This window comes from Haliotis asinina, chromosome 9, assembly GCF_037392515.1.
Source record: "Haliotis asinina isolate JCU_RB_2024 chromosome 9, JCU_Hal_asi_v2, whole genome shotgun sequence".
Taxonomy (NCBI): Eukaryota; Metazoa; Mollusca; class Gastropoda; order Lepetellida; family Haliotidae; genus Haliotis; species Haliotis asinina.
The window spans coordinates 58398277-58416666 of NC_090288.1; the positions used below are offsets into that span (position 1 = coordinate 58398277).

The 18390-nt window shown below is 40.7% G+C and overlaps 2 protein-coding genes across 2 annotated transcripts; one reads left to right on the forward strand and one right to left on the reverse strand.

The window, feature by feature from the left end:
* Positions 1 to 286: 286 nt before the first annotated feature.
* On the forward strand, positions 287 to 6543 carry LOC137297029 (uncharacterized). Its single transcript, XM_067828979.1, has 6 exons — positions 287 to 464; positions 2616 to 2945; positions 3906 to 4318; positions 4998 to 5097; positions 5583 to 5668; positions 6105 to 6543. The coding sequence occupies exons 1-6, from the start codon at positions 287 to 289 to the stop codon at positions 6255 to 6257; spliced, it is 1260 nt and encodes a 419-aa protein (XP_067685080.1). The 3' UTR covers positions 6258 to 6543.
* Positions 6544 to 10372: 3829 nt separating this feature from the next.
* On the reverse strand, positions 10373 to 16785 carry LOC137297350 (uncharacterized). The gene is made up of 7 exons (XM_067829359.1): positions 16777 to 16785; positions 16071 to 16134; positions 15082 to 15507; positions 13337 to 13746; positions 11852 to 11948; positions 11177 to 11244; positions 10373 to 10405 (listed from the first exon to the last, which is right to left on the reverse strand). Exons 1-7 carry the CDS (start codon positions 16783 to 16785, stop codon positions 10373 to 10375), a joined length of 1107 nt encoding a protein of 368 aa, XP_067685460.1.
* Positions 16786 to 18390: the final 1605 nt, after the last annotated feature.

Here is an 18390-nt window from a genome sequence, read left to right on the forward strand (position 1 = left end):
ATTTCTGTTATATAGGCGTAACCACTCACTCATTAATACAGATCTTACTCCGATCAAATCTGTTCGCCTGCTGAAATAGTTCATTGCTGGTCACAGAGAACTCAAGTTGAGATCCTGCTGCTGCTACTGTTACAACTACTCAGTCATTTATAGCTGCTGCTGCTGCTGCTACTACTACTACTACTACTACTACTACTACTACTACTAGCTTACTACTACTACTACTACTACTACTACTAGCTTAAGCTTTTTATTTCTACTTTTAGATATACTGCAAAATACCAACATGAAATCTTTTATCACCTGTTTGAGTGTTGCCATGGTGATACTGGTCAGTTATGTTCAGTCATTTCCATCTGACCACAATGAAATTAACGACGGCAGCTTAGATATGAGGGCAGCGAACTACGTGGAGACATCGACGACAACGGAATCTCCAGCCTACGTGAAACGTCGACGATTCAGTGAGTTGAATGATTTGCAAATCATCTTTGCTGAAACTACACAGATGTATTGTTTAAAACCAATGTACCGTATTTCTCCAATAAGCACCGAGCCTCTAACGCCGGTGGTAAAGCAGTTCACAAACAATTGCGACAATTAGACCCAACAATCGCAAAGGTCCCGGGGATCTAATAAGCGCTGGGCCTGTAATTCCGTTGGAACGGACTTATTAGAGGAAATACGGTATATCTACAAAGCTAGATGTGTGTTTGGGACGTGATGACGTGTTTGTTGTTTTACACCGCGCTCAGCAAAATTCCAGCTATACGGCGGCGGCCCGTGAATAATCGACTTTGGACCAGACAATCCAGTGATTAAATTCGTGAGCACCAACAAGCAGGTTACAGTGACATTAATCTACCAACTAACGGTATCTGGTGGCCAGGATCGAAGATCATGTCATCGTATCCCAGTAGCGTAAATAGATGCTCATGCTGTTGATCTTAGGTTTGTCTGGTTCAGACTCGATTATTTACACACCCTCGTCATATAGCCGGAGCATTGCTGACCGCGGCGTAAAAGTTAACTCGCTCACTGCAGCTTGATATGAGTGATGTCGGATACACCTCAGAACGTCAAACGTTAGAAACTGATTGATACAAGCTGGATGTTTTGAAGTCAATAATCATACTCAGGAAAATGACTTTTAGGAACGCAGTGTACACATGAGGTCTATCGTGAAATTCTTTATAAGTTGAAGTTCTACAGAGGTAATAAATCATATGTGTCAAGGCGAAATAGATAGTACAAGTTAACACCTATAACTGTTATACAAGTTAACACCTATACCTGTTATACAAGTTAATACTTATAACTGTTATATACGTTAACACCTATAACTGTTATGCAAGTTAACAGCTAAATGATAATTCAAGTTAACAGCTTGATAAATAATGTCTGAAACACCTAATTACATATGTGTAACAATTACATAGATAATACTTACGTCTTAACAGATAATATGTGTAATAGCTAAAACGATAATGTGTGACAGCTACAATGACACAATTTACGACGAAGGTGATAATGGTGTTTTTATATTTTATGAATGCATGTAAAATTACTCACACATAAAAGGAAGTGAATAAACCTGCGTGTGTTTGTGTGTCTGCTATTTTGCTTTGTGTGTCTGCGTGTGCGTGCGTATGTGTGTGTGTGCTTGTAATAGTTTGGATCACTGTCGGATCCACTATCGCAAATTTACATGGACAGCACACCCGCGTTATACTGACTCCAGGCCGACCATCCATCTGCCATTAATGCCAAACGCTTGAAAACATATCAGTGTATGAGCTTTGCATTACGTTTTGTCGCCTGGTTTGAGTTATGTCTGTTACAATGCAACATGTAGCTCTTTCATTTCTTACGGTTCTGTTAAGAATTGGGACTAATCAGCTCGAGAGTGTGTTTAAGTGAGTAGGGGAAGAATTTATTTTCACTATGACATAATTTTACCATTTTCACCATGCCATGTGGTGGCGAGTGGTCCTGTGCGTAGTGCTCAGGTCACCATCAGTTGAAGTTAAGCACCGTCGAGCTCGGACATTCCTTGGATGGGTGGCCGTGTTTGGCAGTTTAACCACTGAGTTTCTAGGACTTCGGTCCTGCCCCACAACGGAGCACATGGGAAACATGTGGTCTCACCTTAGGCAAGTGAGTTTGTTCAAATTTGCCTCTGTTCATCCAGCAGAAAATGGGTACCCGGTGAGATAGAGTCCTGTGGCTATAACCATCTAGCGCCTAAGAGAGCAGCTTGGGTTATCCGGGGTAATGATAATCAGATTCTGATTAGAGCGCCCAGTGAGCAACTGGTCAGATGGATACTAGGCGCTATATAAGTGAATTATTATCATTATTATTATTATCAAAGAGTAATAGCAAATTTTACATAGAAATGTAATGCAGACTGTCGGACTGGACCCAGATGATAAGTCTTGAAGTGAATGCGTGGGTTAAGTTGAGCAGTATCTCAATGATCGGATTCTTAACGCTCGAGGGATAGATCTGCATTAGCTAGTTGTCATCGCACACCCCTTCCTGTCATCATTTTTGTTCTAGAACACCAGGTGTTCGTTTACGTGTCATCAAAGTATTTATATTGTTAATTCCAGATTGCACTGACTCCCACAGACCTCACGAGAACGACACCAACAAGTTTCAGGTGTTCCACAACAACGTCTGGTGGGACCAGGTGTGTCAGACCGGTCTCATCTGGAACCAGACCCTTTGCAGGTGCGAGTACTCCTCTGGTCTAAAGAGGATACCTAAGTGCCCCGACTACCGGGCCCACAGCAACGATACCAGCAAGTACGAACAATTGGTCAACGGCAAGTGGATCATCAGAGAGTGCAATCTGGCTGTGACCGGTTTACTCTGGAACCAGACCGCCTGCAGATGTGTGTGGGGCCCGGATGGTGAAAAGGACTTCCTGTCTCGCCAAAGTAGGTCACGAGAGTTTTACAGACAGAATTTGTTAGGGTGCAGGGAAAAATATGCAAAGTTTCAAAACGTGAAATAAAACTTTCACATTGAAAACGGCATTATGGTGTCATGACAAGTAGGACTTATAATCACACAATAAACTCGAATCCATCATACAAAATATAAAACCTCTTTCTCAAGCAGTCTTTAGTCAATATTCCAACAATATGAGAGGTGAAGGAAGGGTGGGGGTGGTTGGGGGTAGGGGGATAGGGTAGGAGGGTAGAAGAAATAGGCTCACACATATGGGTGATCGCGAATCCGGGTCTTTTGACTCGATGTGCGAACGTTTTAACCACATGATTACCACATCGTATGTTTCATTTTGGCTCGGGAAATTGGATTATACGCTTTTGTTGCAAAAAGGGAATGGCTTACGCGAACGAAACATTTCCGTTTTCCAGTTTACATAAAGATGTGAGTGCTTTTTCCTTTAACGCCACAAAAGGCAATACCCCTACCTATATAGGAGTGCCTTGCGCTTGTAACATATTCTTCACAACGTACACTGCCAGACACAGAAAGTATACACTGGACTGATTTTACCCCAAGGTTACAAACATTACCAGACCTTAATATTCCTAACGCACAAAACTGGAAACGGACGGTCTTAAACTATGACACCTGTGTCATGTCTTGTTAATTACATTTTAGCCATATATACGATAAGTGGTTATGCTTCCGGTAGTGACCAAAATAACAGTTTATAATCATGGGATATTTCTTTGTAGTTCACTTGAGAAAAGGTACAAACAAAACAGAAACGAAAACGAGGAGCAGCGGAAACTAAATGACTTAATGACTGCTAACAATCTTAGTAACCTGACAGTTATGAAGTAGGTCTCTCACCGGTATACGTTTTCGGAAGGAGTGCAAATGGATATGTTTACTATTTACTAAATGATTGTCTTGTCTTACAGGAGCCACACCATGCGACACAATGTTCAATGTTACATTTGACAACGGCATCCTTGACAACGCCAAAAGCTCCTACATCGAGTTGTCGCCTAGTGCAAAGATATCCCTTCGCGAGTCCACCCAAAAGGGTAATAAGTACGCATACTTGGAGGATGGATATATGAACGTTTGGTACTTCGCCGGAAATGAACTCAGCGAATCCCTCCGCGTTGAATTCAGCTTCAAAGCTGAAGATAATCCAACAACACGTGACAAATACCAGATTATCTTGTCCAATGGGTGCAACGTGACTGCCCTAGGTTACACGACCCCGTCGCTTGCCATTGGCTACAGGGCAGCAGACGAATCCTTTCTTCTCGCCTTCGAGACAATCAACGTGAGGAAAGCCATTGTCTGCACACGCGAACTGGTGAGTGTAGGAAAAACAAAACAAATAAAAACGTTGTCGTTTGTTTGAAATTCTGTTCAAGGCAGTTTGGTTGGAAATATACAAACATTTCAAACTGATGTTAAAGGGAAAAGCTGCCTTCATCACAGCAGTGTTGAAATCACTTTTGCACCTGTAGCGCATCAGCTTGTGAGTTCAAATAAGGTTATCCCAATAGTTCCCAAATATCACTCTTTACATTTCAATATGCGCAAACGGCATTACCCAAATCTATCTTATTCAGCATGGTTTTGACAAATGTTCTTCTACAACCACTGAAACCTGACCTCGGGCGTCAATTCATTATTTCATAAATGGTTGGATCTGTGCTGAAAAATATTTGGTGCGCTCTGTTTCCAACAAAAGGGTTTCCAGTCCTTTCTGTCTTTTAGGGTTTCCCTCTTCAGTTCCCTTCTTTCTGTTAGGGTTTCCGGTCATTTCTTTCTGTTAGGGTTTCCCTCTTCAGTTCCTTTGTGTTTTATTATCATGATTTAAGCCTCAAGCGCTTCTTTGGTCCATTGTCACGGAATACGGGACAAGTCATCACTTCAGACCTGTTCTATAGTCATTGTGTTGGTCCCACACGTCAGTATGGTCTTTTGTCAAAGTGCAACTATCAACTGTCGCAGTGTTCTGTTGTGTGTCCTATTATTTCCGTCTATTGCAGTCACCGTATGACTGGCACCGGGTGTCCCTAATCTACGAGGACGGCACGCTGTTACTGAGGGTGGACAACCAGCCATGCATCATTTCAGAAGACTTCACTGGTGCGTACTACCCATACAGTTACAAATCGTTGAGTGGAAAGTTGATCTTCCGATCACAAAGACTTTGATTATATGTTTCCTGAATTGAAAACCCAGGGAAATATTTCACATGTGTATGTTAATTCATGTTCTCCCCAAAACGACAACAGCATAACACCTGTCTTAACTATAAAAAAAGACTTACGACAGTTAGCAACGATAGTTACGTGAGACAGGTTCCAGATCTGACTTGAATAACAGAATAATGCGACAATGACGGAAGGATTTTACGGTCGTTTCAAACAGAAATGTATGGAGACATATTCGTGCCACAGTCTAGAAAAAAATGTCATTTTCGTAGAATATACTTACATGAAGGTAGGACATACCCTCATCGTCGAGGATCATCCTTCCGTCTATGTAGAAAATATTTTGATTAGGTACAGTAACAAAATCCGTGAATACAGGTTACTGTGATCTTCAGCAATCATTTGCTTTGTGACCAGGTCCGGTACAGAAGACGTCTTGCCCGCTGACCGTGGGTACTGATCCTTTGGAGAAGGAGACGAAATACAGAGGTTACATCGACGATGTGAGTATTGTGATATTCAAATAATAATTGTTGTTGTATTTGCCTACACATTTTAAATGGGAGGTGGTGAATCCCACTAGACAGTGTCAAGGAACCTCTGTGATAAGTAAACTGATTTTGTGTAGCTTTGAGTTACCGAAACGACCATGTTTTCATACATACATAATTTGAAATAAGTTTCTTATTAATTTGTATTGAAATGAGTTAAGGGATGATTATAACAAGAAGACTCTTCCGAGGCAGCAAGATCTTTAGCAAGCTTTGCTTGATCAGATGAATTTTCCTCTGATTTGATTTGTAATGGAACATCGATCCTAAGATCTTTTTGTATCGATAGCGATCACTTAGAAACTGTATAAAGTATCATTGTTTAATGGAAGTCCCTTAGGCTCAAAAATCACTTTTGAGTAAATCAGTCGCATTTTGTATCTTCCAGATCCTCGTCGCCAGATACTGCAGACGATTTGTGGAACAAGTACCACTTGACGACTTTGATCTCCATGACTACAACGAAGAAGAGACAGACGACACAGAGAACTTGATTGACACATTCTCAAACATCGACGTCGGATTCAAAGCATTGCTTTAAAACCACGTTTACCTACAGCAGACAGTGACAGATGCGTGCGCTGAGTATTTTACCACAAACAGTGGGACGTTTGCAAGTATGTTTACCAACTAGTTGTAGTCTCTTGGACATCTCGCGAGATTTCCTGCAACGTGACTTCCGCCATAGCCAAGTAGAGGCCATGCGTTGCGTGGCTTCGCGTAGCCTGGCTAGCTGTGTTTCATGAGCACCGATGTGTATTCTTATTTATTGTCGTCGGATGTAGAACATGCCCTTTTATAATATATATTGGTCTTTTTATGTATTTTCTGGAATAAACTGTTAAAAAAATTCAAGTATTTGTATAATTGAACGGTAAAGTTAACCCAACTCTCACAAGCTAACTGGTAGTAACCTTTCGCCAAAACACATCACCGATTTTCAATGTATTCATATTATTTTTCTGCTTTTGCGCCCATGAGAATATGCCAGATTATTCTCCGGCGTTGATATATTTTTGTTGGCACAAAGTTATTGTGAAACACAAGCACGAACCGATCAGTTGTACATAAGACACTGCACCTAACATGTGGAAATGTAACTGTAACAGAACAGTCGGTTCACAAACATGTTCATGTTGTCAGTAGCAAGCGTGTCGACCTTGCGCATTGATGCAGGACTGGCGCCCCTTTGCCTCATTGAGGTCACTAAACACTGATGAAAGTCCCGCGGAAAACGATTCCATATCGGGAGAAGGATATTGAGGTGTTCCTGCAGCGTTGTTTGAGGATTCGAATGTCGCCGCGGACGCTGCTCTGTTTCGTGGGAGGTGGGCAGACCACGGCATATCACATTAGCATTGCTCTGAATAAAATACTGCAGTGTTGCTCTAACAAATATGGTCTGTCGCCAACGTTCTGTTGATTTCTTTGGCCATTTACAAATTATCGTATCCGTTCCGTTCCACAGCGTCACGTTTCCCTCAATCAGTCACTGATGTCCTTCCTAGAGCTGATAGCGTACGATAGATCATAACGCCCCCACCATGAGCCCCAGGCACATGACCTGACGTAACGATCATCGGGGAAGAGATCGCACAGGCGGATCGGGGACCGAGTTTTGGCAGGTCGAACTTGTTCGTTTCGCAGACTATTCTAAAAGTCTTTTGAACCCAAAACATTCTCCAAAGGATGTCACTGAAATCATTCCATGTCACGTTAACGTTTATCTAGTATCGGCGCTCACGGTTTCTCGACCATCTGCCCACTGGTCCCAAGACTTCAAGCTAATGAATATGAGTACTATATTAATTTGTCATAAGAACTATGATAATTCCCAGCATCACTGCTATTGTTTACATGAATGGGAAATCACATTGACATAATTCTAAATGTCAACAGGCGTTGGTAAAGTGCTTGCTCGTTACAATAAAGGCGATGTTTGTTTCTAAATGGGCATGAATCGAACAGAGCTCATTTCTGGGGACCCCAAACGTGATATAGTGCGAATACTACTAAGAGCAACGTAAAAGTGTGTTTTAATGCGACCAGCAATCACATGGGAGGTTAAGTTTGGAGGCCTTTACCCTCTGAAACGTTCATACATCCTGACACTTAGAATTTAGAGCACTCAGCAATATTCTAGCGACATGATGTTTAGAAGTGATGCACATTAGGAAGAGTTTTGTGGATGGCAATTTCTTTATTATGAAGAACACGACGTTTCGGAGTATATCATTACTGCTTCATCAGGTGAATGACGAAGGAGTATATGTAGGGATATAAACAGCGTTTCGGAGTATATCATTGCTGCTTTATCAGGTGAATGACGAAGGAGTACATGTAGGGATATACACAACGTTTCGGAGTATATCATTGCTGCTTTATCAGGTGAATGACGAAGGAGTACATGTAGGGATATACAAAGCGTTTCGGAGTATATCATTACTCCTTCATCAGGTGAATGACGAAGGAGTACATGTATGGATATACACAACGTTTCGGAGTATATCATACCAGTGATACCAGACCAATACCAGTGCAGAGTCAATATCTGATTTCCTTACTTCTACATTCACACGTTTACACGTCTCACGCAGTTATATTACAAGATGCATACAAGAGTTGTGTCCCTATAAAATCTCTTGGTGTATATTTTGCTGTGAAGTCGACAATAACACAGACATATGTCCTACATCTCTTTACAACACTTCTGAATCTTTACCCTTTCACTCTGATTTAGTGAGTGCGGGAGTCATTGAGTGTACCCCTTGAGCACTGAGTTATGTACGAATACAAGTTTGCCTAAGGTCTATTGACATGCCTAAATTGAGGAAAACCAGCCAAACATAATTATCAGATTTGAATAAGCAGTGGTGACATTTGGCTCACTATATCTCCCCTTAAAAGTTAAAAAAAGTTTCGAAAATGCAAGATACATTTGTTAATTACCATTGCCACAGAATCGTTTAAACAAACCTAGCATCCTTGTTGAAGGCAGTCAACCGCCATTGGAAGTGTTTGTTTTGAGATTAGGGTTGATGGTGACATGAAACAGAAGTTAATGCAAACGGATTTTGATTCTCTGGAGGTGTCGAAAGATCACATAGTTGATAATCTTTGACTTGAGGCGCAAAACAAAATCAAATATTGACTGGACATGTGTGACATAGGGTCGTCGGTGAACGTGCACAAAACCAAACTAAGTAAATGAGTCAATGAATATAGTTTTACACCGACCGCCTTTAGCTCCTCATCAATGTTTTGAAGACGTGTATACAAGGCAGAGAAACTTTAATACAATCTGAATAACGTTACAAAGGGATGTTAACGTGTGGTATTCTGCATTCATAAACAGCTGTAACGAACTTCAGTGAGTAATTTCTTACCTCACAAATAAATGTCGTTTTATGATTGGCTGAACGCTCTTCTAATATTTTCAATGTGCCTGCTTACATGCGAGTAACATGTCAATGTATCCCACTGGGAATGCCGAAATCATGTGGTACTTTGTAGTAGTAGGTCTTTATCACGAATAACATCGAATCACGCACAATCTACTGATATTGCCGATATCTACTGATATTGCTTTGCGAATGCAAATCGATAGAAGGGAGGTAGCTCTAAATCTGATTTTCTTGTCTAGCGATGGTTACATAACGTTTTGTAACGGTGCCTCAAACAATTCCAAATTAACATTGAAGTGTTCGGTAAGATAAATACGTTGTTCACTGGTCCAGTGGGTTGGTGTTCCCCTCACGATCAGTGAACTTAAAATAGCCGCAACGAACAGTACACCGTGCTATCACGGTGCTATCATGTTGGCGAGCACGACGTGATGCGGGATGATGAACATGTGGAATCTGCGACAACGATGTTGGTAAACCAAGAATGGCACAAGGATGCAAGACGAACCCATGGCCTCTACAGGGCGAGTTACGTCGCCTCAGACGACAAGGCCGCCGGCGGCTTCATCAAACACAGGAAATAGTTCATGTTGACCGTACATTGGGATCGTCAGGTGTGGTATGACTGCGTTTACTAGTCAAGTAAACAAGCTTTCTCTGGCAAGCGCAGTGGTAATGTGTGGGTCATCATTTGGACAAGTCCCAATACTGGACAATTAGACGTACACGTCAATAAATCCTTGTCATTACCCTCTGGTGAATACTACAGAAAGAGGTGAAAAACTCGTCACTACTGACAAACCTTTCTTAAGTTTCTAAACTGTTCGTTTTCTTTTTTTTTGTTTGTTTTTATAGGTTTTTTCTTTTCTTTTTTTCTTTATTTATGGCAGGATTCTTTCGGTTGACAAACCTTTATTGCCCACCTTGGATAAACAATAAGACAGTGACATCTCACTTGTGGCATGGATTTAATAGCGACAAATACGTTTAAATTATTTGTACATTATGGTGATTCTAATACTATAAACTACAAGACAAAAATAACTCACACATGCAGAAAACAACATGCATGAAATACTTGTGGAGAGGGGGGACAAAAGGAGGGAATAACTTCTGGCCCACTGGACGACAAAAGTCACATTGTGAACGGAATAAAATGACTTGTTCCTCCATCTTGAAAAATCAAGGGTCAAGGCCACTGGTCCAGTACCCCGGATATAGGACTCCATATGAGACACTTTCTGGTAGTATTTTATACTTGCGGGCAACCACGCGTGATTACCATCTGTAAAGAGATGATGACATACAAAAGCATTTCCTACCTTTATACATATACAAGTGCAGCATTGTCCATGCCTCGACAAAGAAGTAATCACCTGAATGTGCTTTATAACTAGGTCTAGTCTGGTCTGCCTCACCACACCTGAATCATACTATTTTCCCTACAGCCCAGTCCTCCCTGAAGTGCTAAAGCACTAAATAAAGTAATTCAAAACTTCCCATTGTAGCTCTGCTCTGCTTTGGGCTTGTTTTCAGTTAAAACAGGGCTCATAGTCACAGACTAAGCGTAAGTTTAAACAAGATCCACCAAATCCATCAAGGAATCTGTTTAGCCGAATAAACTTACAGTCAATTATTTGTTAAGTGACAGTGCAGTGTGCTTATAACATGTTGAAGATAACATATGACAGGCTAATACCAATTCTTTTAAATAAAGTTCGTCCATGATCACTCCAGTAAGCTGAACAGGTTTGTTCGATGCCGAAATTGATGAAATGTGTGAAACCAATTTACTGCTGCCCCAAAAGTGATAGTGCTGGGATATTGATAAAAACGGTTAACACATACTCACTTACTCTACCCGAATGAGTCACGGTGGTGTAGCCAAATGGTTTAAGCGTTGGCTTGTCACGCCGTAGATTCCCGACATGTTTACAGGGCGTGACGCCCATTCCTAGTGTCCCCCGTCGTAATATTAGTGGAATATTACTAAAACGGCGTACAATTAAACTCACTAACTCTTCCCTAAAACAAAGTAAGCATCACATTTACAGACCTCGTCTAGGTGAACACATGATTTTTCCCCAGGGAGCGTCAAGGGGCAGTCAGTTGTCTTGATGTCTCCTGAAACGTATCAATAATAACATTGACCAAATGGGACCAGAAGGTGAGTTGCAAATGGTACTTGATAAGATCATTCAAAGAGTAGTTACCACTCAGAGTGGTTCGACTTCACCTTCCAGTATTATATGTGACAAAACGTTTACGTAATCAAAGAAATATCTGCATTAAGCACAGTGTTCGATTCCGTCTGAATCATAAACAATTCGTAATATGTTGATATTACCATGTGACAGACATGTCAAGTGTTCACCTGAACCAATACAGCACCATTAGGTGCAGCACTCAGTGTAACGTACAACTGATAAGCTTCACTCGCAAAAGCAGCCTCTCTCAAACCTCCAGTAACACATTATAACAAGAACTGCTACAACCTACAATTATGAGGGATGTGTTACATCGTTCAACAACATACAAACACCATATGCAGTGCAACTTAAAGGCAGCCAACAATAACAACACACAAACCACTTGCACGCTGCAACCTTACGGTAACTTAGAATTTACACACAAATCACTTGCACGACTTCCCGTGTTTTCACATCAAGTACAGAATGATCGCAAATATGGGTCATAAATCAGATTCATTGTGTCGCGAGTTTTCACTGACCTGAAAAGAGGCTGGATCTGATACAGATGGCGTTATTGACGCTGACCTCCAGGAAGTTATCCTCATACCGGATGTCCACATCATACCAGCCACTGCCCTGAAACAGTATATGTAACGTATAGTGACAGTGACTGTATAGTGCAATAGGTAACAGTATATGCAACGTATAGTGACAGTGCGTGTAGAGTCCAATAGGTAACAGTATATGCAACTTATAGTGACAGTGCGTGTAGAGTCCGATAGGTAACAGTATATGCAACTTATAGTGACAGTGCGTGTAGAGTCCAATAGGTAACAGTATATGCAACTTATAGTGACAGTGCGTGTAGAGTCCAATAGGTAACAGTATATGCAACTTATAGTGACAGTGCGTGTAGAGTCCAATAGGTAACAGTATATGCAACGTATAGTGACAGTGCGTGTAGAGTCCAATAGGTAACAGTATATGCAACTTATAGTGACAGTGCGTGTAGAGTCCGATAGGTAACAGTATATGCAACTTATAGTGACAGTGCGTGTAGAGTCCAATAGGTAACAGTATATGCAACTTATAGTGACAGTGCGTGTAGAGTCCAATAGGTAACAGTATATGCAACTTATAGTGACAGTGCGTGTAGAGTCCAATAGGTAACAGTATATGCAACTTATAGTGACAGTGCGTGTAGAGTCCAATAGGTAACAGTATATGCAACTTATAGTGACAGTGCGTGTAGAGTCCAATAGGTAACAGTATATGCAACGTATAGTGACAGTGCGTGTAGAGTCCAATAGGTAACAGTATATGCAACTTATAGTGACAGTGCGTGTAGAGTCCAATAGGTAACAGTATATGCAACTTATAGTGACAGTGCGTGTAGAGTCCAATAGGTAACAGTATATGCAACTTATAGTGACAGTGCGTGTAGAGTCCAATAGGTAACAGTATATGCAACTTATAGTGACAGTGCGTGTAGAGTCCAATAGGTAACAGTATATGCAACTTATAGTGACAGTGCGTGTAGAGTCCAATAGGCATCAGGCAAGTGTCAATGGGCATGCCAACGCGAGGTTGTTCAGATTTCGTTGTTATTTTCTGAACTTACTGGAGAATTTACAGAAACATGGCGTATGGAAAGGTTATTCCAACGACTCATGAACGTCTTACCTGGACAAGAACGTCCACTGGGAGATGTTCATAAGATGGATACTAATGAAACAAGGGTCGATGTTGCTATTCAGGCAACAAATGATGAAGAAAGATCCGTCCAAAACGAGTTACACTATCACTTTTATCGCCACTTTCTGGAGATGTCGTAACGGTTGCTACAACTATTCCGTAAATTTATCATTCGTACTTTGATTTTGTACAAAGGTCGTTCCTAAAGTGATGTTGTATAAGTATCGTCCTGACAGCTATGCAAAACATCATCATCGTTCCTAGTGGAACAATGTGATCGCTATATAGCAGACCATCATTCCGACCGCGGTATCAGATATCGTTCCTACCGTTTGTGTCAAGGTGCATCCCTCCCTTGATGGTTGAACGTCATTTTCGGATTCAAACTCCATTGAGAATTCTCTGGACCAGGGTCTGTACGACACTCGGAGTGTTGGGGGCAGTTTGTTTACATCGGAGCAGCCGTTGTGAATCACAGTTATCTCCCCTGATGGGTTGTTGTCACAGGGCTTGAAACGGAAGGTGATGTGGAAAGACTTGCCCAGAGTGTTGCTCTTGAAGAAAGGGATTGCGACACTGGAATCTTCGAACAAGGCACAGCCCCCGCCTACAGCAGTGGGATCTTGGACGATGCGGGCGCTGTCGGGCCTGGTTCGTTTGAGCCATAGACCACGTGACAGGTCCTCTATAGCTTGGTCAAAGGTCATGTTTAACATCACGAGGCATGGTGAAGGAACAGCTGTAAGAAATACATACTCATTAAATATTGCTAATCTTAATGGGACCATTTAGATCTAATATATATGTTTGTTTATTTATTGACTGCTAGTCTTAATAACTAATTTGACACAACATTTCTGAATCAGTTTTCATTATCACACATTTTGCTCATATGGGAGTGGGCGAAAGAGTGACTGAGATTTTAGCAACATTACAATATCACGACAGCAGGTCACCTGAAATGGGCTCTACAATTTGTATCCACGTGGAGACTCCAACGCGGGTTTCCGGTTTGTCGAACTTAAGCTTTATCTACTAGGCTATCCACCTCCCTTGTTTATACCGAACACGTTAGCGCGGGACGCCAAAACATCGGGTTCAGTTCCCTACATGGGCATTCGTGAAGTCAAGTTTTGCTACGTCCCATACAATGCTGAATAATTGCAAAACGGAAAAAACAGTCAAGGAAGACACAATTTTTAAGATAGCTTTATATTAGCTAAGGCACCATATTGATACTATCTTGCAGTGGGGCCATCGTTACTGCCTGGCGTTTTGATGCCTCACAACAATCACTGCCACCTGGTTCAACCCCTATGCACATGCATTCGCAGCAGTTCACAGTCTTAATATTGGATTATCATCTTACATCCACGTTGTGTGAAAACAACCCAAGCTTATGCTACAACAGACGTATTCAGAATTGCCGGAATATCATTCAAAACAAAATAAGGGACAACTAAATATTCAAGTATATTGAATAAACTGGTTATATAGTTCTTCAAGTAATCATTTACAAAAAACAACAACTCAGATTGCGTTTCACCTGTCTATTAGAAAAATTAAAAGAGAGCGACATTCATTGCTAAATATCCTGTGTAGAAACACGTGCATTTGTGTATAAGCAATAACAGAAATCGATATCGATTGAAAAAGGCGCAGTAAAACATTAATATAGAAAATATAGCACTTTCTTCTGTAAAATCAAATACCAATATGAAATATCTTTTCTAGGACTTCTCATTGTTGGAGAATATATGCTTCGGTACCCATAGGGGCCAGTAGGGTAGCCTAATTGTTAAAGAGTTCTTTCGTCACTCCAACGGCCCAGGTTTGCTGATGACTAATTCTAACCCGAATCTTCATGGGTCATGAACCTGCGATCGCGGGTGTTAAGCCCCGTTAGCCTCGATTGTGTTTGTCAACACTATACCCAGAACAAGGAATATCTTAAATATCCTCCCACATGAAGCTAACACTCTGATACAGCTGAAATACTGTTAACCGAATTCGAAGTGATCAAAGCATCTCATTCAGTTGATCTTGATAAAACCATGCCATGCCTAGGTCCTACCTTGATTTTGTTCCACTCTGCGAGGGGGGAAGGTCCTATCCGGACCCCATTCACACCTGCAGGTGTTCTGGTCCCAGATCAGACCGGTGTAGAAAGGCCAGTTGCAGTCTTCTGTGATCCACCCGTTGTCAGTCTTCCTGGCATACATGCTGGGGTTCTCTGGGTGTGGTTGGTGGAAGTTGCAGTTGGGGCCCTCCACCTCTTGGTCTTCATCCGGGACGGGCGTGGTAGGAACAGCAGTGGTAGTTGGTGGGGGAGGGGTGGTGGTCCTCCGTATCCCGTCCCTACATTGACAAGCATCGTGGTCGTATATCTGGTACAGGTTACACTCTTGGTCGATCCATTGCGATCTCCAACCGTTCCGAGAGAAAATCTGATAGGCGTTTTCCTGAGTCGGGTGAGGTCGTTTTACCCCCCTACGGCATTCTGAATGACAAAGTTACTGAAATTACCATTTTTGAAATAATTCACTATTTGACTCATAATAAGGATCAGAGTATTTAATACCATTAACTTAGCTGTTTTACTTACGTGCAATTTTGGTTTCTAAGTAATATTACTTTCAGTTACAGAAAGGATGTGATGAATATTTTTTTCGTACATGACAAAAACGAATTCATATACATGAGAAACGAAATTTCATCTTTTTAGTGGGAGTCATTTCGTTTTTGCTGACCTTTACCACATGAAATCATTGTTAATTGATTGAAATTTATACCCTCAAACGCCTCATGCCTATTACAAAACACTGCATCGCCTTGCCAATACCGTATTGTAAATAGTGTTTATGTCCGGAACATATTATGGATGTATGGGTGCAAAAAGACCTTAGAAAGCAGAGGCAGTGAAGTTAAAGGAGCAAATCCCATCAATATCCCATATGAGTTAACTTATATCAACGCTAACCCATTGCAGGCAAAAACGAAACGACACTTGATATCATCCAGTAGAGAAAATATCTAAGCCAACTAAAGTTACCAAATACATACCATTTAAAATTTGTCCATTAGTTAGCACGACAAATAAAGTCACCAACAAAAAACAAATTGGATTCTGAAAATGCAAGAAAACGTGTCGCATAAAAACCTTTGAGAAATTAACAAGTGGCAGGAATATTCATGTAAATTCAAAACGATTAAGTTTGAATATAATTATAACGTTAATGAGTAGTTCTATTCATTACTAAAACCCACAATTTCAAGTTATTTTTTCACTTAAAGAATCAAAACCGTTTCGACAGACAGATATGACGTAGTAAGCAGCGTGATCACGAAACAATATCTCATCAAACCAGAAAGATTATACTGTTTTGGACACGAAACAATATCTCTATCAAACCAGAAAGGTTATACTGTTTTGGACACGAAACAATATCTCATCAAACCAGAAAGATTATACTGTTTTGGACACGAAAAAATATCTCTATCAAAACAGAAAGGTTATACTGTTTTGGACAAACCAGAAAGATTATTCTGATTTGGACAAACCAGAAAGGTTATACTGTTTTGGACAAACCAGAAAGGTTATACTGTTTTGGACAAACCAGAAAAGTTATACTGTTTTAGATACAAAACAAAGGAAGTAAGAAACAATTACTCATACATTGTCGTCCAAACTTAAATCAATGCGCAGTGATCAACGTTAACAAAGCAATTACAGTATAGTTCCGGGTAAAGACCCCATGCTACTACATACCTTATACATAGTTATGCTTCCAGTGTTCAAATAAGTTAAGTAAAGGCTGAGAAAAACTCCGTTCTTTCGTTTTATACGAAGCCCCTGGAGTGTCCAACCAAAGTCAAATTGGCCGGAGGTGGAAAGCGGCTTATGGGTGATTTTCTCTACTAATTGATATTTACATATACAAATCCTTTCGCGTGGGCAAACTCAATTTAACCAATGAAAGACCGTGTTCGCGAGACTACGTCATAAGGTCAAGACAACAGAAAGCTGCGTGCCAAGAGAAACGTTTCCTTCAAGAACAGACTTGTTTGTTTGTCAAGACTGAATTCTGTGAAGAGGAGAAAAAAAAGTTGTTTCTACCTACATAAACAAATTTTACTTATAGTTCTACGTGCCTAGACACCATAAATTGTGTTTATTTTCAGTTTTAATGTTGTTGTTGTTTTTGCAGATGAATAACTTGTTTTAATATATCGAACGTTGATATAACCCTGTATTAAACCGAATTCAAGTGATGAGGACGATGTTATGAATACTGGCAACATTTAACTACGTACGCATTTAGAAATATGTGCATTTCAATACTTCAGGTATTGTGACGGGTGTCATGTCGTCATTCAGAACAGGTGCCTTAATGTAACGCTTGTAATATAAAACCAATATAATCCTCGCCTTATTCTAGACATAATTCACAGGGACATATACAAATATGAGAAAATCACAGGTACATTTAAACTGGAAGCAGTTAAGGTCTTGCCTTCATAACAGTAAATGCCGCGAGATGCTTCATTCCTCAAAAACAAACCTCTAGGATTAGTGGTGGGTACTTGCGCCCCCTGTTTTATTTTCCTATTTGAACAGTCTCTTCTTTCCTTCTCGCAAACCAGCGTTATTGTTTGCACGCAGTTTAAAATTTCTGAGACCAAAATTCTCCCTAAACAAGTTAAGTTTACAAACGGATATGAGTTCGCGACGTCCAATATACAGCGATATTTGAGACGTTCCGGCTAGCGTCAATGTCGTTTGTGTTGTCAAGATGATTGGATATGCAGCCCAGAACGTGTTCCTCCACTGGTTGAGATACAGCGCATATATTTTTTAAGAAGGCCAGCTTAGTCTGTGAAAAGCGCCCTCACTTACAGTATACACACACCTGTAGTCAAGACATCAGGGCCATACCTCATATACCTTAAGGGAAATAGGCTGTTTCTTCACTATTTTAATTACTTCTGCAAATTTTTAAGAAATCCGAAAATCAACAGAACGTTGTTTTTCAATTCCCTGTGCAATGTGAAGATCGTCAGCGTAATCCTTCAATAAGCACGTGGCGTTTTCTACAACGAAGAGACTGTGCATGGAATGAGCATACCTACAGCGTAAATACTACCGTCCTTTAACCCTATGGCCATATATTGCACCCGTGAAACTTGTCAGCAGTAAATGAATAGGTGGTGTTCATGGAGATAGTTTTAGCCCTTACTTATTAATGTTAACAACAGAATGTCTGTCGATTTAGAATAAAGTTCTGCTTTCATTTTTTAGTTGATATTTGAGTAAGAGGTGACTGTATCCACACAAAAAATCATGTTAACGTTCTACAGCATAGAATGCCCATAGTTAGTTGGG